The sequence below is a fragment of the Tiliqua scincoides genome, chromosome 5 (assembly GCF_035046505.1).
Source record: "Tiliqua scincoides isolate rTilSci1 chromosome 5, rTilSci1.hap2, whole genome shotgun sequence".
Taxonomy (NCBI): domain Eukaryota; kingdom Metazoa; phylum Chordata; class Lepidosauria; order Squamata; family Scincidae; genus Tiliqua; species Tiliqua scincoides.
Genome location: NC_089825.1, coordinates 103,242,511 through 103,265,063, shown reverse-complemented (window position 1 = coordinate 103,265,063; position 22,553 = coordinate 103,242,511). Strand labels below are relative to the sequence as shown.

General features: G+C 43.8%; 1 protein-coding gene across 1 annotated transcript in view; it reads right to left on the bottom strand.

Annotated features, from left to right (window-relative positions):
* Positions 1-666: 666 nt before the first annotated feature.
* Positions 667-22,553, bottom strand: part of LOC136652750 (vomeronasal type-2 receptor 26-like) — a 49,428-nt gene continuing 27,541 nt past the window's right edge. The window contains exon 2 of the mRNA XM_066629673.1: positions 667-1,571. Coding sequence (XP_066485770.1) covers positions 667-1,571 — 905 coding nt within the window. The remainder of the gene's footprint in view (positions 1,572-22,553) is intronic.

Genomic DNA, 22,553 nt, shown 5'->3' with positions numbered 1-22,553 from the left:
ACACTCTTCTGTGTGTTTAAACTTGCTAGCAATCAAATTCTACATTGAAATGCCCTCCAATTCACCCTGATTTTTCCCCCTGCCACATTATCTCAGTGGTATTTGGGGAGCATATGGACAATTGCATTTATGTTGCCTTCTTGGACAAAGAACAAGAACATACCTACAACACTGAGCAAGCATCCTTTGAAGAGCAGGAAACGTTTCTCAAATAAGTAATTGGGATTCTTAGTGGCAAAGATGGATTTAAAACATCATCCTTTAATGGAGGCCGTGCATCAAATTAAAAACAGGTTTTAAAAATCCTAGGTGGGAGATTGCATTCGAGAGCCACACAGTACTACAGCCCTGGCTGGTTGCAGCTTTACATTTTTTCATCCACACCAGCATGTGTCCCATGGCTTCATTCAAATTTGGTTGTAACATTTGACTAAAGCTTAAAAATACAATTTTGTAGTACTTTGCATTTTTGCATCCAGTGCTACTCCACAGTTCTAGGATAGATCACCTATCATCCCAAGCACCACAGATGGCAATATTCATCCATTTGACCACCCCCAAAGAAGAAGGAATTAGTCTAGTTTAATTTCACTGGGAAAATCATACATCAATCCCAGAGGACAATGTTTCAGAAAAAGCAACAGAAACCAATGTTTATCATTCAGTTTACAAACTGCTTTTTCCTCTTAATAATGCTTTGGTGTTGAGATCAGACCTTAGAATAATAGTATAGCATTTCGGGAAAAAGATGCAAGCCAATAGCGCAGTGTTGGAGGCCAAGATGGCAAACATTTCCACTATCACCACCATTTTCCCCTTCATGCTCAGATAAGCTGGAAAAAAGGAGATCCAAACGCTGCAAAAGACCAGCATGCTGAAGCTGATGAACTTGGCTTCGTTGAAAGCATCTGGTAATTTTCTGGCTAGGAAAGCAACAATGAAGCTGATGGTGGCCAGAAAACCCATGTAGCCCAAGACACAGTCGAACATAATGGAGGACCCTTCACTACACCCCAGCATGATTTGTCCAATCTCTGAGTGCATGTCAACATCTGGGAATGGGGGAGAGGATGAGAGCCATGCCGTGCAGATACCCAATTGAATGAAGGAGCAGAACAGAACAATGGAGTTGGCTACTTTCTGGCCTAGAAATTTCCTCATCCTGCTTCCTGGCTTGGAAGCCAAGAACACAAGGACCACCATGATTGTTTTTGCCAAGACACAAGAGACTGCCACTGAGAAAATGATGGCAAAGACTGGTTGTTGCAGAAGGCAGGTCATCCTTCTGGGTTTCCCAATGAATAGCAAGGAAGAAAGATAACAAAGCAGGATGGAGCCCAGAAGAACACAGGTGAGGTTCCGGTTGTTGGCTTTCACAATGGGAGTATTCCAGTTCTTGAGAAATGTTTGCATCACCAGTCCTGTGATTACAGCACAGGAAACAGCAATGAAAACCAAAGCCATTCCCATGGGCTCTTGGTAGGAAAGGAAAGATGCCACTTTGGGGATACACTCATCTTGATTCTTGTTTGGAAACTGTTCTTCTGGGCATGGATCACAGTATGCTGCATCTGAAACAGGCAAATGTTCTGATATTCTTGCAAAAATGTCACAATGAGTGCATATTTGAAAATATCCCCTGGCAATTGTAAGCATTCACTTACCTGTCTGATTAGAAATCATAGCTTCTGGGCATGATATACAGCCATAGCAGCAAATTGGTTGCCCCTCTCTCACTCTCTTCCGGTGTCCAAGAGGACAGCTCTCAACACATCTGGAAGGAGGAGGTGTCTAACAATGAAAAAAATGGTAGCACTAAGCACTAAGAATATATGAAGTTATAAATCTAATTCCCCAATCCTGTCCTTCCCCCCTTGCCAATGCAGTTGTGCAACAGGGACATGTACTGATCTTGCATAGGGGGCAGTGCTGTAAGTCTCCAGCAGTTAGGGAATATTTTTTCCCTTTACCCAGAGGTAAGCCTCCACCCCCAGAATGGATCTACTTGGGCATGCATCAGCAATTTCACTGGTGTAAGTCAAACTAAGGGTGGATAAAGACTTTAGAGGAAGATGGACTGTTAGCAGCAGTGGAGTAGTTGATACCATCACCTTACTGCCCCTCTTCTGATGCCATCTCCTCTCTGTTCCTCCCCTTTCAAGCCTCCCTCCTGCCTCCCCCCCCCCCAGTGACTTGATGGTGCTGGGGATTGCAACAGTTCTGCTGGCAGGCTATCACAGCTGTTGACATCTTGTGTCAACAGCCCATCTCCTTCCAATGGCAGGTCAAATTTGCAACTTCTCTAAAGTGGGTACCATAAGATTGGGCTGCCCATAACTAGTGGAAGATGCCTGTTTCCTGAAGGTAAAATCAGAACTGAAATGATTTTACACATCACATCTCCATTAGACACCTGTGATTGAAATGTCACATTTTAGTTTTTATGAAAGTTTTAAGAAAATTCCAGTCTTGAGATGTGCAAGTTGCAATCATTATCCTATCCAATTAAGTATAAGTCACAAAATAAACCTCAGCAATTCTGTCTCCTACGCCCATTTTCTCAAGCCCAGATGAGAAGACCATACTTTTTCTAGTATGCTACAGAGTTTCTCAAACAGTGGGTCAGGACCCACTTAGGTGGGTCACGAGCCAATGTCAGGTGGGTCCCCATTCATTTGAATATTTTATTTTTAATATATTAGACTTGATGATGCCATGGTATGTGACTGCATTTGGGGAAATGTTACAGACCTGTACTCTAAACAAGCCACCATGTATATTCTTTTAACAATGATAGCAAATGGGACTATCATTTGCAGCCTAGGTAGGATTGCCACCTAGGATTGTTCAAAATTTTCTTGCTTAATGATGTCACTTCTGGTCATGAAATCACTTCTTTTGGGTCCTGACAGATTCTCATTCCAAAAACCAAAATTGGTTTAGGATTTTATTTAACCCCACCTCTTCTGATCTAATGCATCAATTATTATCGGATCCCGTCCTGCCTATAGAGATCACTGATCTTCTAACTAAAATTAAGTCAATAGGGCTGGACACTGCAGAATTAGGTATGATTGGCTGTGATGCAGCTTACAGAATCGTCAAAGGAAGAATTATTGGTATCGAACAACAAGAGCTGTTTAGTGCCGCCAGAACCACATGCTTTCCACTCCATCTCCATATTCCAGTCAGTTTTGGGAAACCGGCCTCTTTCTTTTACCACCTGGTGTGCCCACAGGCCCGGAGAGCTTTCACACTTGCAAGGTGTAACGCTCTTCCATCTGCCTTGTTAACGGGCAGGTTCAGCGGTATCCCCTACTCAGAGAGGAAATGCAAGTGTGGTAGGGATTGCGTTGAGACTTTAATGCATACCTTTTTTTACTGCCCACTACATGATGCGTCATGCAAGAAATATCTAGGCCCATTGTTAGCTAGGATGCAGGGCTGGGAGGTTTCAACCATGCTTCAGTCTCTCCTTTCCACACCTGATTCTGAGACTCTGGATAATGTTGCTTCCTTTTTATCTGGGGTAATAGCCAGGCAGAGCCCTGGGACTCTGGGCAGCGACTGATGTTTATGCTCATGTTGTGTTGTGTTGTGTTGTCTTTGTATATTCCTGTTTTGTTTTGTTCTTTCTCTGTATTTTATGCCAATAAAGGTCTTACTGAACAGAACATTCCAAAAAGTGGGTCGCAGTACTAAATATGTGAGAAGCACTGTTCTAGTAGATCTATAGAGGCAATGTGGTCCAGAACAGAATAATTGTACATACAACTCCCATAGGCATAGCACATATGCTGGAACATACAGTATTTTTTCTTATGTTAAAATGTAAATAAAATGAGCTGAGGAGGGTTTTATGGCTCCTTTGATATAAACAGATCACGTACCCTTACTGGCTCTTTGAAGCTATGCCAGTAGCAGTGCTAGTGTTTCTCTGTGGAGCCCTATAGCGGAATATGTGGTGGATGGGACCCTTCAGTAAATATTTCCCTTCCCACCCCTCTCAAGTGGCCTCTCCACTGTGGCAACTCACTGGGTAGAAGGGCCATCATACCACCTTTCTGCATCCAATGCTACGTCCCCACGTAGGATTGGGCAGTCCAAAAGTTACAGATAACTAAAAGTGTTTTTGTTTTTGTTCTTGTTTTTTGTAAACAAATGAGACATAAAGATGCCAACCCACAGAACTATAAAACCAGCAAGTCAGGGCCCAATCTTGAACAGTGTGCGCTGGCTCACCACTAGCGTGCACTATCACAGATGTACCATAAGGTGACAGAGAGGTGAGTGAGGGTGTGGAGGTAGGCAGGGAGAAGGTGTTCTGTGGCAGGGAAGGGGGGAAGGCAGGCAGAGGGCAGGCAGAGGGCGGATGGAGGGTGGAGAGGAAGCATGGCAGGGGAGGGAGCAGGCAGGAAGAGGACAGGACTGGTGAAAATCGGCTCCACCAGATCCTGAGCCCCGAATCGGACCACATGGTACAACACTGGACTCTCCGATTCTGCGCTGGCTCTGGAGCCGCCACAGAATCGAGTAGCCCCATTGTGGGGCTACTTCCCTTACTCAGGGGAAGGGGATGAAAGCCTCCTTCCCCTGAGGAGCTGCCAAGGGCTGCCTGATTGCTCATTGGATGCCATGGTAGCCATTTTGGCACTGCAGTAGCCCGGCGCGCTGGGCGGCTGAGTATTGGACTGTCCATAGAATTAACCTTCCAGGTGGGTTTTTTGTTCCTTTTTAGAAGCCAGATGAGAATTTGAACCAAGAGATAAGGAGACCCCTGTTGAATCGTGCCAATGGCACATCTAAGTCAGCTTTCAATGTCTCACAATAGCCCACCAGAGACTGCTGGGAGCACACAAGACAACAAGATACCTATATTCCTTTACCATTCCCTTATAGCAGGGGTGTCCATACCCTGGCCTGGGCCCCACTTGTGACCCTCAGGGACTCCCAATCCAGCCCGTAGGGAGCCCCCAGTCTCCAATAAACCTTTGGCCCTCTGGAGACATGCTGGAGCCCACGCTGGACAGATGCAACTGATCTCAGCATGAGGGTGACTATTCAACCTCTCACGTGAGCTGTGGGACGAGGGCTGCTTGCTGTTTGACATCTGTGATGCAGCAGCGGCAGCAAAAGAAATATTGAGCCTTGTACAGGCCTTGAGCTATTGCAAGACCTTCATTCATTCATTCAGACAAGTTCCATCTCTAATATATTCATTTATGTACATTTATTCAAATTTTGTTTCAGGCCCCCAACACAGTGTCAGAGAGCTGATGTGGCCATCCTGCCAAAAGGTTTGGGCACCCATGCCTTTCAGAGATCAGTTACCTCTTATACCCAGAGATTGCATACATTTCCAAAGATATCCCAGTTTTGAATTTCAAGGTGTGTCTCAAAGGCTGTAAGACTTGGGAGAGGTAGCCTTGACCTCCTTTCCAAAACTGATTTTTTCTCTTACCACTTTCTTTCTCAAACTTCTGTGCTCCATGAAAACTTCAAGTAGGTGGCAGTGACTATGGTATGCGTAGTACATCTATTGAAGCCATTGTTGGTGATCACACAACATTGTTCATGGGCATAGCAATCCACATAGTGTGAAATGACCAGTCACCACTGTGAAGTGGCCCCATTGAAAAGAGGTACAAGGGAGGCAGGAGAAGACTGGAAGTAGATGCAGGATCAGACTCCTGAGAGTTTGTGATTTTTCATGGATGTACTATGAGACAAGGGAGTTAAGCAGAAGACTTCAAGGATAGGGTGACATTTTCTGATGTCAGAAGAACTGATTATGAATTTCCAGAACATGTCAAGTAATGTACAGATAACTTCCTGTTTCCCATACCTGAAGTAATGCCCTATTCCATATAATTAAATCATCTCTTATGGTGAACACTTTGCTTGGAATAAACTTCCCAACCCTCCGCATAACATGGCGAGATCCATTGACTGAACAGAAGTGGCTGATGATATCAAACTCAATTGATGAATGCCTCTTCTCAAAACAGAATTCCTGTTCAGCTCCATTGTTAAAATGGATGTTTTTCAGGACAGAGAGGAGCTAGATTGAAAGAGAGAACAACAGACTCTTTGAAATTGAATAGATCACCTCAGTTTTCTTACACAGTCTTGTGCAAACACTTTACTGTAACACCGGAGTGAAGTGTCCTGGCAAACCAAGAGTGCATAGGTCAGGAGACAGGAGTAAACAGAGAGGGAATGTGGAGTTTTATGGTCAACAAGGCAGAGTTTTGAGAGAGAGAGAGAGAGAGAGAAGATGGAAAGATGCTCTTATGCAGCTCTGGAAGATACCCAATGAATCATGTTTCTGAGTGAGGGTGAGACAGTTTTCAGTCTGGCTCACTTTGGCTTAAAACATCTTGAGCTATTTCCTGAAGTCAGAACATTAGGGGTGGGTATTCCAAGACGGAAGGCTGAGATCTCCCATTACTAGATGAGGCACGTACCTGTGGTGTAAACAGCCAAATTAAGGACCCGATCCTATGCAGAGCACTCCAGCTCAGCACTGGTGCGCACTGTTGCAAACGTGCTGTAAATCACATTTGTATCCTCAGTGCTGGTGGACCACCAGTGCTCCACTGCTCAGCAGCTGTGCGGACTGCTAGGCAGCAGAGAGATAGGCGGGGGCGTGGGGGGGCAGGGAGGAGGTGTTCCGGGGTTGGAGGTGGCGGAGGGAAGGCAGGAAGGTGGAGTGCTGGGGGAGGGAGCAGGGCTGGATGGAGGCAGTACCCAAGGAGCTTCGCTCCACAGTAACCTGAGCCTCTATTTTGGGCCACCGGCCTGTCATGGAGGCTCTAAATTCTATGCCAAACTTTGTGTTACTGTAGAATTGAGTAGCCCCATTGTGGAGCTACTTGCCTCACTCAAGGAAAGGGGACAAAAGTCCCCTTCTCCCGAGGAGCCGCTGGCGCTGTCTGAAGAGCATGCTGGATGAATCAGAAGCCATTTTCAGCGCTACTGCAGCCCCGCGCGCCAGACAGCTAAGCATTGGTTTGCCTGTGTTTCTTCAGACTTAAACCAGCCATTTTGTTAGTGTCTGTCCAGAAAGAGAAAAGGGACAGGACAGGCTGGAAAACATAAGCTAAGATCTGGCATGTGCCAGTTCGGCTAATATCACTCCCTCTTTGTCCCTTTCCTCCCCCTGCTCTTTCCCAATTCACCCAGAAACTGCCCCTGAGTTCCCACTCCCTGCCCAGAACACGCTTCTGCCACCCACTTATCAACTCCAATAGAAGCCTCTGGAGCTACTTGAGACAGGGGGCCAGGAGGGGGTGGAGCCCGAGGTGGCTGAGTCGTCGTATTTTTCTGATCTCCTGGAAAGATCTTGGAAAGCACGCTATTTCTTCCCAAAATCGCGGGTCTGATGAGATCTGAGGATCAGTTGTCAGAAGTGCCTCGATCCCACACATGGTGTACAGTTTCAGAGAAGATGGGTCCAGCCAGGGACTGTTTTTTCTCCAAGGGAACCCAGCCATCATGTTGGTGATGGAGAGAATTCAATGTTGAAGTTAAGCTGAAGGCACCAAGCAGGGAAGGAAGTTGAAAGAAGCAAGTGAGTGTTGTTCCGTTGTGTGTGTCTGGCATTAATTGATTAATTGAGTGACTGATGAAGCTTTTGCCTGAGAGAAGGAGGGCAAGCTTTCCTCCTCCTGGGAGAAGAGGAAGGAGGGGAGGCTTTCTCTGTTTATTTGTTTGTTGATGTGAGCAGAAGTTTTGCAGAAGACCTGCTGAGCTTGTTATGGAAATATGAGTGCATAATTCTAAATTTATAAATCTAAAATTTTTTGGATAAAAATTAAGCATCTTGGAATAAAATTATTGTTGTGGAGTGTTCAGTTTCGTTTTCCTGTGGAGAGCTTATGGAGTGCCTGTGGAGAGTGGCTGGAAACCTGTATTTTTTTTATTTTTTTATTTTTTGCATTGGAAAAGTGGTTGTTTGTTTACATTCCTTTGATTATCTCCTGGAAAGGAATGTGGTTGACATAGAAACAAATATAAATAACAGAAATAAGATATGAACAACTGAAATAAGAACATCAGGGAAATCTAGTGGACTAAAAAAGACACTACAAGGACAAGAGCAGGACTTGACAAGTGAAGGAAGAAGAAAGAAGATATAAGAAGGAAGAAAAAGGATGACAGGAAAAGGAGCGAAAGTTAGGAGCTCTCCTACCCCAGAGTCCAGCTTGGGAAAACTAACACAAGAGGAATCGAAAGGGGAAGAATGGAAGCAGACAATACGAGACAATATAGAGAAATTAGTGGCGATGGGACGGCAACATACAAATCAATATCTGCAAGTTTAAGCTAGTTTGGATGTGTTAACTACACAACTAAATGATCTTAGTGTGCAACTTAAAGATGTTATATTCGAATCACATGAGAAAAAACAAAGGATTATGGAAAAAGTACTGGAAATGAGAAAGCAATTAGCAAATTGATATTTACAAATCCAAATTAGTCTGGAAATCTTAATTCAACAGACAAATGAGTCTAATACGCAACACACTAAATCCAAAACCCTGGAGACAGGACAAAACAAACAATTGGAAGAGACAATGTTAATGGAGATAGCTTGGAAGATAAAAGTCACCAGAACAGAAAGGAGAAGAAATACTTTGACTAATTGATGCAGATGGGATTGATCAAATGAAGGAAGAAGAAATACTTCCACCAACTGACATAGATTGGAATGATCAAGTGAAGGAGATGACTCATCAGATGTTGATTGAGCAAGAAGAGTGATTACATTAAACCATGATCAATTAAGAGGAATTCATGTGAAATTTATTAGAAAAAAAGATGGAAAGTTAAAGTCTGGAGAAGAGAAGAGATTTGGCAGACCTGTGGATATTTAGGTTGGAGACAAGGGAAGAGATAAAAAGAAAGACAGTAATTTGTTAATTTTGAACGTTAGAAATTGAAAATTATTAGATTTCAATGAGCAGCTATATAAGCTTTATAGGTGATATGTAATATGTATAAAAATTTTAGTTAGCTTGATATTAATAGATGTTAGAATTTTAGAGGATAATTTTAATGAATTAGAGTTAATTTTAGGTGATATTGTTTTGGAAGTTTATGTATATGTTTATTTATTCATAAGGATATTTAAATAGCTATAAAATCTTGTACAAGAAGAACAGGATAAGTTGATCAAATATTTGAGATCAAAAGATATGAAAGAAGAATGACTTCTGAGTAACAGGTCTCTTTTGGTACATTTTTATGGAGAGATAAGCCCTCCAGCTGGGAATGCAGGTGGAGGGAGACCTGTCTGATTCCCTGCCTGCATGACATGCTGAGCAGCTCTTGGTCAGGGGAGGGGGCAAGCCTGGGGTGTGTAGTTTAAAGACTGGCCCCCATGCTTTCCCCAGCCTGTTTGTTCCTTGGCAGCAGTGGAACCCGCCCACCCGCCGTTCAAACACTGTCAGAAGTCTAGCTGGTCGCCTTTTGGGGGCGGGTAGTACTTTTTTGGCTTTTCCCCTGATTGGCCATGGGGTGAAACTTTTTTCTCCTTCCACTGACTGTCCCCTTGGGGTTCTCGTGGGTCTTTCAACCAGGTTGGCAGTGTCTGGCAGGGTTGTGCGAGAATGGGAGGAGTAATAGGGAACTGGTGTCTACCTTTAGGCAGGTAACAGGCCGGGTTAAGGCCAGTGCTGAGAACCGAGGCTACGCAGATTGGGGGCAGCCTGGCTTGACCCCGGAATGGAATTGGTACACTCTCACATAATACCAGAACCAGGGGACATCCACTAAAATTGAGTGTTGGGCGGGTTAGGACAGACAAAAGAAAATATTTCTTTACTCAGCGCGTGGTCAGTCTGTGGAACTCCTTGCCACAGGATGTGGTGCTGGCGTCTAGCCTAGATGCCTTTAAAAGGGGATTGGACGAGTTTCTGGAGGAAAAATCCATTATGGGGTACAAGCCATGATGTGTATGTGCAACCTCCTGATTTTAGGAATGGGTTAAGTCAGAATGCCAGATGTAGGGGAGAGCACCAGGATGAGGTCTCTTGTTATCTGGTGTGCTCCCTGGGGCATTTGGTGGGCCGCTGTGAGATACAGGAAGCTGGACTAGATGGGCCTATGGCCTGATCCAGTGGGGCTGTTCTTATGTTCTTATGTTCTTATGGTATGCTCACCTTCGTGATTCCCCAGCTCAGGGTGGGCAGAACAAGTCAGCTGGCTGGACCCTGTTTCCAGGGGTTGGTGATGAAGAACCTGGGGGAGCCATGGGTGAGCTCAGGTTTTGAGTCAAGCTGGTTCGCCCAAAGGAGGGCTCAGACAGGAACTGTCTCCTCCTAGTTATGTGCCTGCATAAAGGGGGGGTGGAGTATTGCCAGGACCCATTGCATTGCACCAATCACTGTGCAACCTTGTAATAGAATAAATCATGGCCCTGTTTCAACCAAGTCTTTTGTGTCATGCATGTTTGTGGGGGGATACTTGAGCAAAGCTCCCTGCTAAGGATGGTTCATCAATGGGTCAGAATCTGCACGCATTCACTAAATTGTATTGATGAGATGTTTTCACTGAAAACTGTAATATTTAAAGATCCTTATAAATTTCCTCACTGTTTATATCCATACTTAAAGCCGAGTTGCACTTACGCATCTGGATCCAGTCTTATTTTTAAATTTTATTCGCTAGTATTCTGCTCACAGGTTTCCAAGCAATAACTCTGCAAAGCACATTCATCCATACATAATGCTTGAGTTTTCATAAATAAATTTCTTATCATGACTTTACCTGCCAGGGTTGAACGTTCCAATTCTGAGATGTGCTTTTATGATGCCTCCCTTTCTCTCGGAACATATACGTGGCATGCAAAGCATTTGCAATTGCGTAGACTGCATTGTAGATGTTGAAGCTCTCCTCAGACATACCAGTCTCATAAATCACCTCGAGTCTCCCCTCTCGTGTACAGTTTTCTTTTTGGAATTGGGTTTCATTGAGATCATAACAATGGCGTCTGTCAGAAGAATAGACATGGATAAAATTCATGAGTGACTTGCTAGGTGTAAAGTTCTGAAGGAAGTCCTTGAAAGCTGGCATTGTTTTTTTGCGGAGTGAGAAAGATAAGGCTCCATGGAAAATATTTTGACTCAATACTCGTCCAGTGGGTAGGATAGCAAAACTCCATTCTGGTGGCACTATCCAAACTTTTCGGATGTACTCCTTTGTGTTTTGTTCAAAAATATCTAAGGCAAATGCTATGTAACTCTGAAACCATAATTCCCCATGGAGAATAATTACATTGGCTTTGGTTAATAAAAGGGTTTCCCTTATCTTTTGAAATAAACCTAGGTTGTCCATGACATCCTGCTTCATTCCATCATGCTTCTTGACACTTTCCAAAAAGGCAACACAAATGCTGTTCTCTTTAAACAAAGGCTGGATTTCCTTTACAAATCTCTCCTCCGCATCATTTGAAAAAATGCCAACATATGTCCATGCAAAGTGCAAGAGAAGCTGGACAAGCCCCACATAATATGTTATCTCCTTTGGCGCCATTCGGTACAAAGTAGGAAAATCATTTTGACCGCTCAGCGTAGTGTCCGTTGTCCCATAAGAGAGCTAATGGGAGGAGTTGATTAGAACTTTAGAAAAAAAAGAGTTTCTAAAATAATGTGATCACCTCTGAATGTCTAGCAATACTAAATCCAAACAGTTAACATCATTATATGTTCAGTATGTCGAACAGCTCTTCGCCTGTCTGCTACTGTACCTGGGTGTTTAGAGACCAGCTTTATGGTGTCAGTGGTTTGAGTTCCAATCTATTTCTTGGAAGTGTGTTTGCACTGGTGGCATAAGGGTCTTGAACCTTGGGTGCAGAGCTTCCTATTAGTTCATTATTTTTCTCTATTTTTTTCAAATGGCACCATAAGTCCTGTAGGAGGGCGGTGGTGTTGTTGCATGCTAGTGTATCTGCATGTGTGTGTGTGAGAGTGATTGTGAGAAAGAGAGAGATTTCGTGATGTTGTGGGACCTCTCCCTATGGTGCTTAGTTGGGATGCCTTTTGCTATTGTTCATACCTAGTGGTTGGCTGGAGGGTGTCATCCCCAGTGTTGGCTGCTTTTTGGTCTTCCATCTATCTGTACCCCAGTTCAGTTCACCACGTCAGCACCATTCTGGCTGCCAGCATTTGGGCTGTTTGGAGGTCTCCACAATCCTGCTCTCCTCTCAGGTCTGATTCTTCCCTAGTTCCAATCTCCTGAACTGAGAAATACCCCCTCCCCAATTTCCCTGGGCTACCCAGCACAATGTGACCTCTGACGGCCAGCATTGCTCCAGTATACAGAGCTGGCAGGCCAGCACAGGCCATTGTGAGAGCACAGCTGACTCATGGGTCATTGTGAACATACCACATGGCATGTTTGTGACACTCTGAGCTGGGGCAGGGACAGTTGTGCCAGCTCAAGGGCCAGTTTGGACTGTGCAGTGAGTCACATTAAAGCAAAGTATGCATGAACATCAACAACAAATCACATACCTGTGGTATCTTGTAGACACTGGTGATTGTGGTCAGCTGGCTGGAGGTTTCTTCAGTGAGCCCTCCAATAACAGCCAATACATTCTTTTTCTTATCACACAAATAATTAGCTACATTCTTTTGCTCTGTGAACAAGAGACTCAAGATGGTCTCATATGTTCTCAGTGAATCATGAAAAATGTCAAAGATTTCATATCTCAAGGTGTCATTTGGCAAGAGTCTGGGATTCTTATTGATCTCGTGAATCGCAAAGATGAAGGACAGGACTTGCTGAGCTGGTTTATTATTGGTGCTGTAATGAGATTGGTACTATGTTAGTGGAAATACTAGTGTGCATCAAATTTACTATGGCTGTTGAGCATCTCATTTCAGTGATGTGCGGTGATGTTCTGAACCAATGAGGCACCGCACAAGTTCGCAGTCACCCACCACCTCAGGTCAAGCTCTCTGTGCCAGCCAGGCAATGCCCACCAAAAATCTAGCCAGCAGGAAGTCAGCCTCTTTCTCAGTGTCACTAGCTAGAGATGAGTTGAAATGAGACAGGAAGCTGTCTCAGAGGGAAGAGGGTCAGGAAACAAAATCAAAGCATAACTTACTTCTTGCAACCAATCACAACTCTTCCTGCAGGATCACATATCTCACCCCCCCACCCATTTGTATCAAGCACATGGCACCAGGTTATCTAGCACTGACCTAGGCTCAGTGCTGTAGAAGCAAAGAGTCATGCATCGTATACTGGTTTCTGGGAACTGGATGAACTTCTGGATGAACTGGGAACTTCAGTGCATGCATGCTGCTATCTTTAAGTTCCTTCCACAGGAAGCTGAGACACACCTCTGCCTGTTGTCTCTGATGATGACACACAGATAGCTCTCCCTGCTGGCTGTACATGCACTGGAGTCCCTGTCTATTTTGACCATTCACTGAGGATTGGCAGCTCCCCTCCCTGTAGTGTGTGTGTGTTCCTTAAACCAGGGATCTCCAAACATTTTGGCCAGAGGGCCGCATCAAATATCTGGCACAGTGCTGAGGGTTGGAAAAAAAATTTAAATATAAAATTTATATAAATAAATTATAGATGGAACTTAGTTGAGTGAATAAATGAATGACAGCCCAATCCTCAGCTGCCTGGGACTCCCAGGCTCAGTGGCACCGAGAAGGGCTGACGCCAAATCCTGCACCTCCCGTGCTACCATGGGAGGCAGCTAGGGAGAAGGGATCTTTCATCCCCTTCTCCCAGGTAAGGGAGGCAGCCCCACGATGGAGCTACTCACTTTCCCGCTGACCAAAAGTTCGGCAGTAAAGGAAAGGTGCTCGTGTAGGGCGTGCAGCCATGCACGAGCTCCTTGGATCCTGTGGAGCACAGCTCCAGGAGACTGCTGAGCCGCAGAAGCTGGGCAACCACTGGGCTAGCACCAGCAGAAGCCCGGCAGTGAGCCCCGCAAATGTGCCTTATGGTGACTGTGCTCAGTGGCACGAAGCCGTGCCACCGACCAGAGGATTGGGCATTGAATGGGCTCATTCATTCAAACTCTCTGGCCCTTAGAGTACTCTCCAGATGCAACCAGAGCACAGTTTGAGTCATGTTCGACTAAGTGGGCCAGAGGCTTTCAGGGGACAAGAGGCTGGCTGTGGGCCCGATTGAGGATGGCTGCAGGGCTGCATCTGGCCCCCAGGCCAGGATTTGGAGACCCACGCTTTAAACGGATGGAACTGGAGGTGGAGCAAAATGGATCAGCTTTGGAAGGGAGGAAAAGGTGTGTTTGTTAAAACTTGGTGGGTCCTTTCCTTTTTGTTTTTGTTTTTTGCTGGGCCAGGTGAGGTTCTGCCTACCCTGCCGCCCCTGACAGCACATCCCTGCCTCATTAAAAAAATTAGAGAGAAAGGTTAAGATCTGAAGGAAATTTTAGTCTCAGGCAAAGTGATTGTTTGTTTATGGTAGCATTGAATGCACAGTTTAGAGGAGAGGGAGGGGAAGTGGTAGTGATGAGATCGGGTTACAAATTCAGGGCAGAGAAAACAGAGAGCGAAGCGCTTTAAGACCTGCTGTAGAATGTTTTCCCACTCTGCCCATTGAAATCCAAATGCTTAAAATCAACTGGATTTTCAGCTACTTCATTCCAAAGACAGGTAAGAATGAGAGGCAAGGGAGGGTGTTTGAAAATTTGGATGAAAATTTGGATGAAATGTGGCATTTGCCACATTTGCTCTGTTCCAGGTCCACCACTGACCATGTGAGAAGGAAGCTAGTACTTAATTGAGACAGCCATTGAATTAGCCATCCATTTCTTGAGTGGCAGCAACAACATGCTAGACAAAATACTAGTAGGGAGCCTAACTCAAGTGATCTAGTTCTTTGCTGAAGTAGGAAGAGCCATCTGTAATCCTGACCCTGAAGCAATTGGAAAGGGTCAGACTGCAACCATAGACTGCACTCTGCAGCAGATTTGAGACTGATTCACGTCATACCCAGGCCAGGCAGTCAGGCTACTGAGCAAACATCTGGATTCTTAACCGCAAAGAACGTTGTGGACTCTGGGTCAATGGGAGTGGGGGTGGACAGGAGAAAACAAAGTGGGAAGGAGGTTCAGGTGATGAAGGAAAACCTCAGGAAACCTCCACACAACTCCACTGTTAGCTTTACAACCCCGGCACTGTCCCATTCATCTTTGTACATCATCTAAGACCTCATTGCATCGTCTCCTGCAATTTCTCTGGCCGTCTTAGTCAGAACTGTACCAAAAAGTGGCTCTTCATGACTTTCACCAATGCCAAACTGTAAAACGTTAACCCTTTCTCACACAACATGGGGATGACCGATGAACATGTATGTAAATTTTACACATCCGATTGCTTTTACTAACCTGATGTCTTCAGGCAACTGATATTACTACTATGAAGCAACATAGAACTGACCTCACGATCTGAGCCCTGTAACCTGGATATTCTGTAAAAGTGTGCATTTTTTTGTAATCTGATATTATAGAGAAGATTCCACCTATCAGCACTTGTGTCAGCATGTTTAAGTCAGGAACAGCAGCAACAACAGTAGCAACACAAACAGCAGCATAAGCCCCACTGAATTCTTGCAAGCTGCAATCTTCTGGACGACAGTGGTCCTTACAGCAGTGGAACTAACATGATCCTAGAAGTTACCGCATAGAACTAGATTCTAAGCATCCAGAAATTCTGTTGGAAAGTTTGTTTCTCTTTGGGGAACAGAAAATTGCCTGAGCCCTCATTCTCTGTAGAGTAATCCTTACTCTCAGCTTTGAGCAGCACTTTTATGTATACAGAGAAGCGAGCTCAGAACTTAACTGCTAATTATTTCTCTTTTTTTTTTTTGAACTTCTCTTTGTTATTTTCTGAACAGAAGAAAAGAAGAAGGGAAATAAGTCATCAACTGTAGTTTTGATAATAATACAGCTGGCAAATGTCTTGCTTGGGGATACACGTAGTTTGGGTCACGCAACTTGGGGAAAAAAATACTTGCAAGATGTCAGAAAATTTGCATCTCTCCTCCCTGTTGTAGCTAATTAGGATGTTTGCTTCAAACTGCACTCCTGTGAGCAGATAGACATTCACTGAGTGTGCTGTTCCTAATTTCACTTCAATGGCATATGAGAAGAATTGTGTGGCCCCACAGGGAGAGGACCTGCTTTCCAGGATGGGAGACACCAAGGAGGAAGACCCAAGTGTGAGTGTTGGATGGCTCAGTCATTGATGATAATAGCCAGGCTGGACAGTGAACAAGGTTTCCTATTTTGTGCTTGGTTGAATTCTAGGCACTGCAGAAATCCTTCTAGATCTATAACCTTACTTGTGGCCTTCTAGATTAGGAGGACCTTGATTAGGAGGACATCTGTCTTACCCAGATTTAATTTCATCTAGGCCCCAACTGCTTCCAGGCAGTGCCACAGATCTGTTACAGCCCTCTTGTAAACAGGTGGGAAAGAGAGATTGAGCTGAGTGTCATCTGCATATTGGTTGCAGACACCCAATTCCAAATCCCAAGGTGACCTCCTCTAGTGGCTTTAACATGTACACATCAAACAGCATGGGGGACAAGATAGATCATCAGACAGGTAATTGAACAGGGTGCTGAAGACTTGTACCCTGCCTCACCATCTGGATCCAAACTGAAAGGAAGGAGCAAACCTCTGCACAATCATGCCCTCAAGCCCAAACAGAGCCAGCCAGTCCAGACACCATGGTCAATGATATCAGAAGCCACTGAGTGGTCAAGTAGGACCAACAGTGACCTGCTCCCTCTATACAGTCCTCAGAGCAGGTCATCCTTCAAGTTTGGCCATTGGATTGAGCTATCAGTCTGGAGACAGGTGCCTGAATTAGTGTTCAATCCTTGATTGAACTTGGTTATAAAGTTGTTTGATTGGAGAACTTCCTTTTGAAGTTTCTTTGTTTACTCCAGGAAGCTAACAGGATGTGGCTTTTGTCCACAGGTTGGAATGTGATGCACAAGCAAAGTGCACATGGAATTTTCCAAGAAGCAAAAGCAAGGCAAAAATTCTCTCAAGCTAGGCAGATAGAGTGGAGGGTGATGCTAGTGTCTGACTGCTCAAAGTGGCCAAAGTGTGGCCTTCCTCGAGGCCTGTGGTATATGAAGTCTTTGCCATTAGTCCTAATTAAGGGTCATAGCACAGGCCTGGGTCGGGCTCTCAGAATTGACCATATATATATATAATCAAGTGTGCCATGCATCACACATACAATCAGAAGCTATCAGGCCACAACACTGCAAGACATCATGCAGATGCAAAGGAGACATCAGAATGAGTGCAATGTGCCCCATGCAAAAGGCACTGAAATGCCACATACAAGATGAAATATGCAAGCATGTGCTGCAGCAAACAGGGAGTAGCACACCCAACACAAACACCTCATTTGCCAGCATCCAAACACGTTAATAGACGTGCTTTTCAAAACATAAACCTAACATGCACAAATGTGGGGGGAAGCAAACATGTGCCCAGATTCTCTGTCAAAGCTACATGTGCCATCCATGGAATTCGGGGGTGAAAGGATGACTGTGGTCAAATTCAATTGGACTGAAATTTTTATTGAAGTCTTCAGAAAACCAAGCAGGGGTCTTGATGGGGACACCCAAAATTAGCATACTCCCTCTGACACTATGCATGGGAAATCTAATACTAGCAATCAGGCTTCATGGTGTGTGATGACGGCCAATGGTATATTTGTGTTTGGTCCTCTGCTGCAGCATTTGTTTGCACGTGAAATGCCACATCAGCTGTGGTGCATTTTGGTGTGGTGCGTCTCACAAGGGAGCAAAAATGAGCTCCTTTGGTCCTGACTTCTGCTTTACTGCACAGGGCCAGGCCATCTTCAATAACCAAACCACCACAATGAGGAATAGGCCCCCTTCCAAGTCACATTGCTCTAGCCATTGGCATAGCGGGGGGCTGGGGCAGGGTTTGGAAAAGCCCTGGGCAGCATTAGGGAGAGGGCGGCCAATACACCTCCTGTGTACACCCCAATACACCCCAATACAGCTCCTGTGCACCCTGTACTGAGGCCTCCAGAGGGTCTCCCAACTGCTTCTGGTTTTTAACAAAAAATGGAAGTGATGTTTTAGGCCCCTAGAATGCCTGTGGAGAACTGGAAGGGCCCCCTCCCTCCACCATCCACAGCCTTCTAAGGACCTAAAATGTCACTTCTCATTTTCACCGAAAACCAGACGTGCAGTTGGGAGGCATTCTGGAGGCCTGCATGAGGGGGGACAGGGGGTGGTGGAATGTGGGAGTGGATGGTGGCATGCCACCACCCCTCCCTCATGCTATCTGGGGCTTTTTCAACCCCATTGGTTCATGGGGGGGCAGCAGCGACAGTCTTGGCGATCAGCATCTGTGCTCCTGCCCCATGGCAGCACAGGAGCCAGGATCGCAGCTGGCACTAGCCACCCTCTCAATATTGATTAATCATCTCCTTATGAGTTTCTGTTTCTTCCAATTTCACCACCAGGGGGAAGACACCTCAAGTTGCTTGCTCTAGGTAGAAAGCTCCTTTCCCCTTTTTTCTGTTTTTAAACATGCTAGCAATCAAATTCTACATTGAAATGACCCCCAATTCACCCTAGTTTTTTGGTCTTTCCCCCCCCCCTGCTACATTCTCTCAGGTATTATTTGGGGAGTATATGGGCAATTGCATTTATGTTGCCTTCTTGAGCAAAGTACAAGAAAATACCTACAACACTGACCAGACATCCTTTGAAGATCAGAAAACAATTCTAACATTAGTAATTGTGATACTTAGTGGCAACAATTAATTTAACACATCATCGTGTAATGGAGAATGTGTATCAAATTAAAAACAGGTTTTAAAAATGCTAGGTGGGTGAGTGTACCCAAGAGCCACACCGTGCTACAGCCTTGGCTCGTTGCAGCTTTACTTTTGTTTTAATCCATGCTGGACTAGGTCTCTTGGTTTAATTCAAATATGGTTGAAACATTTGACCAATGTATAAATTACTGGCTTATACTTTAAATATTCTGCATCCACTGCTCCTTCACCATCCCCAGGTAAATAATCTATTGGCCCAAGCATCATGGGTGACAATATTCATCCATTTTTCCACCCCAAAGAAGAAGCAATTAGTATAGTTTTAATTTCATTGGAAAAACTGTACATCCACACCAGACGACAGTGATTCAGAAAAAGAACTACGGAAAACAACATCTATGATTAGTTTGACAAACTGCTTTTTTTCTTTTAATAATGCCTTGGTGTTGATATCAGACCTTAGAATAATGGTACAGCATTTAGGGGAAAAGATGCAAGCCAATAGCCCAGATACTAAATTGAATGGAGCAGGACAGAACAGTGGAGTTGGCCACTTTCTGACCTAGAAGTTTCCTCATCCTACTTCCACAGGGACCACCACAATTGTTTTTGCCAAGACACAAGACACTGCCATAGAGAACACAATGCCAAAAGTTGTTTGTTGCAGAAGGCAGGTCACTTTTCCAGGTTTCCCAATGAATAGCAAGGAAGAGAGATTGCAAAGCAGGGTGGAGCTGAGAAGAACACAGGTGAGGTTCTGGTTGTTGGCTTTGACAATAGGAGTATTCCAGTTCTTGTTCACAGAGCAAAGAAATGCAGTTAATTATGACTGTGATAGGAAAAGTAATGTGTTTTCTCTTCTTGGAGGGCTCACTGAAGAGACATCCAGCCAGTGGGCCACAATCACCATTGTCTACAAGATCCCACAGGTATGGGATTTTGATGTTCATTTTCATTTGTTCTGGGCTTTATGGTCACTGAGGGTCCACTCCTTCATTAAGTTATGCTCAAACAAATTGAAGAAACTGAAATGTCTGCATTATTGGAAGCCAAGTCTGAGAATGTTCTGGCCTTTGGATTTCTCTATTTACAAGTTGGAAAAAAGTGATTATAAGGAATCAACTGGTACACATTGTGGAGAGTGACATGAACTGAATGATGAGTTGTTCTGTCTTGCTTAGGAAGACAGATAAGAACTCAACTGGAGAAGTTTTGAAATACTGAAAATTGAATGGAAACTATTTCTGCCCAATGTTGCATAGAAGCAACAGGGATCAAATGTGTATGCATGTGTGCTGGGCAAAAATGGATTAATGTTTTGAGTACTTACCCCTGCTAATTAGGCAAAGAGGCACCTTTTTAAGTGTGCTTTTCTTCTATTTAGCAAGGAGAGAACAACTGTCCCTCTTCACCTCATCTTGGCATCTTTTCTGTTGGGTGTTGCTGGTTTCTCTCACTTTTTACACTGTAAACCTTTGGGGACAGGGAGCCATTTACTGATTGGTTTTGCTCTGTAAACCACTTTGTGAACTTTTTGTTAAAAAGCAGTATATAAATATTTGTTAATAATAATAATACTAAATATTGATACACAATATTTAATATTGATTGACATTATTCAGAGGTCATTACGTGAGAAATTCCATGTAATTTCTGTAAGATCTAATGCAGCTTACTTCTCCCTTCAGCTCTCTTACGGTTTGTCTGCAACTACGCTGAGTAGTTAAACCAACTTTCCTCCATTGTACCAAATGGCACCAAAGGAAAGGACTTCTTATGTGGGGCTGGTTCAACTTCTTTGCACCTCTCATGGGCATGGGTTGGCATTGTTTCAAATGATGCAGAGGAGAGATTTGTATGGAACCTCCAACCATTTTCTGAACATTACAGCGTTTGTGTGGAAATGGTCAATAAATATGGTGGACTGAAGCATGATTTCATGAACAGCATAGGCTTATTCTAAAGCTAAAGGAAACACTTTTATTAACTGAAGCCAATGTGATTATTCTCTATGGGGAACCATGGACAATCCTTTCACCTCTCCACATTCAACAGAAAAGAATTTCAGAGAAATTGGTGGGGCTATTTTTTTTGGGTATTCTACCTTTTACCAGTGTTGCGTTAACGTGTCTACGGTAGAATAAGGGTTAAGTAGAATTATTATGACCTTGAGAGAGGCCGTATTTTGTGGCCATTATAGTGGTTCTCATAATATACTGATTTTATATTTTAAATTATAGTCTTGTGAACAGCATGTTTTCAGTACCGTAATATGGGTATTTAAGCTGTGTTGGCTTTGTATTGGTACTGATTTTATGCTGGTCTGTGACCATAAAAAAGATTTTGAGATTTGAGACAAACATTTCCCACCTGCTCTAAAAGATTTCCTGGCTGTGAACTGGAAAAATATATTTATAAGAACAACTCAACTGATGTTCTTCTCCTTGTAGCTAATTACAAGGTTGGTTCAGAATGTGCTACTTTTAACAGATGGGCTTTCTCCAATACACAGAAATTCTGCTTGCAGGTTTTTGCTCTTTAGTAACGAAAGTGAAGTAAATGGATTGAATCCAATGTCTCTATGGAGTAACACCTATTATCAGCTCTGAGTAGCACATTTGCTTCATAACAGGTGTGAGCTTGGCATTATCAGGCTATATTTTTAACCTGGGCATGTTGTGTTACTGAACTGAGAAGAAGAAGGGGAAAAAATGATCAGCAGTGATTTCGATAATTACAGAGCAGACAGACACTGGTATCAGAAATTCCCTGTCTATGTAAGTGTGTGTGTGTGTGGGGGGGGGGTGTTAGCAAGAGTTCAGGGAATCTGCTTTGTCATCCTAATTACAGCTAACCAGAAAGGTTGATTCAATTATACTAATGCAAGCCAAAAGCTTGGTCTGTATGGAGGGCACAGAAAAATTCCCATCTGACCCCCATCTGCGGGTCAATATATCACTGAGATAGTTGGACAATGCTCTGATTCAGTATTAAGCATCTTCCTAGTTGCTTAATACTAGAGTAGTAGAATTATTTATAGGCTAATTGTAGTTGTAGTTGGGAAAGAATTAGTTGTACGGAAAGAATATCTAGATGGAGAGCTGATGATTTTTTCTTCTTCAAGGCTCTGGAACTGAGAAGACCTTTGTGACAACTGCAGTAAAATGTTATATGTCCCAAGAAGCAAATGCAGGAGACCACTGAGAACAAATGAGGGTTCAGAAAAATAGGATAGAACCCTAAGACTAGCTTCATAGTTTCGGATGTAAAAAAAAAGAGAGAGAGAAAAAGATGAGGAGATCTGGAAAGCCCCTAAACTCTGACAAAACTATGTTGTTCTGTGATGTACTGATGCTCACAGATTGGTTATACTCCACAAAGAAACTTTCTAAATTAACAGGGGAACTGCTACACACAATGGTCTTTACCATGTATGTCCAAAGTTAACTTCAGAAAGATACTGTTTTTTAATAAAGGAGACTTGGGGGATTGGGTCCAATGGGAATGCAGAAGCAGACAAAGTTTTTTAAAAAGTCAAAACATCTTCTATAAAAAAACTTCCTCTAAAGACAGAAGAGTCCCTCTTCTATTTTACACTGATATTAATTAAACAGACTTTTTAAGGACATATTTCTCCTTTGCTTACTTGCTAATGGAACTGCAACATCAATTCCTTCAGCTATTTCTAATTATTATGACAATCCCTAGAAACATTTA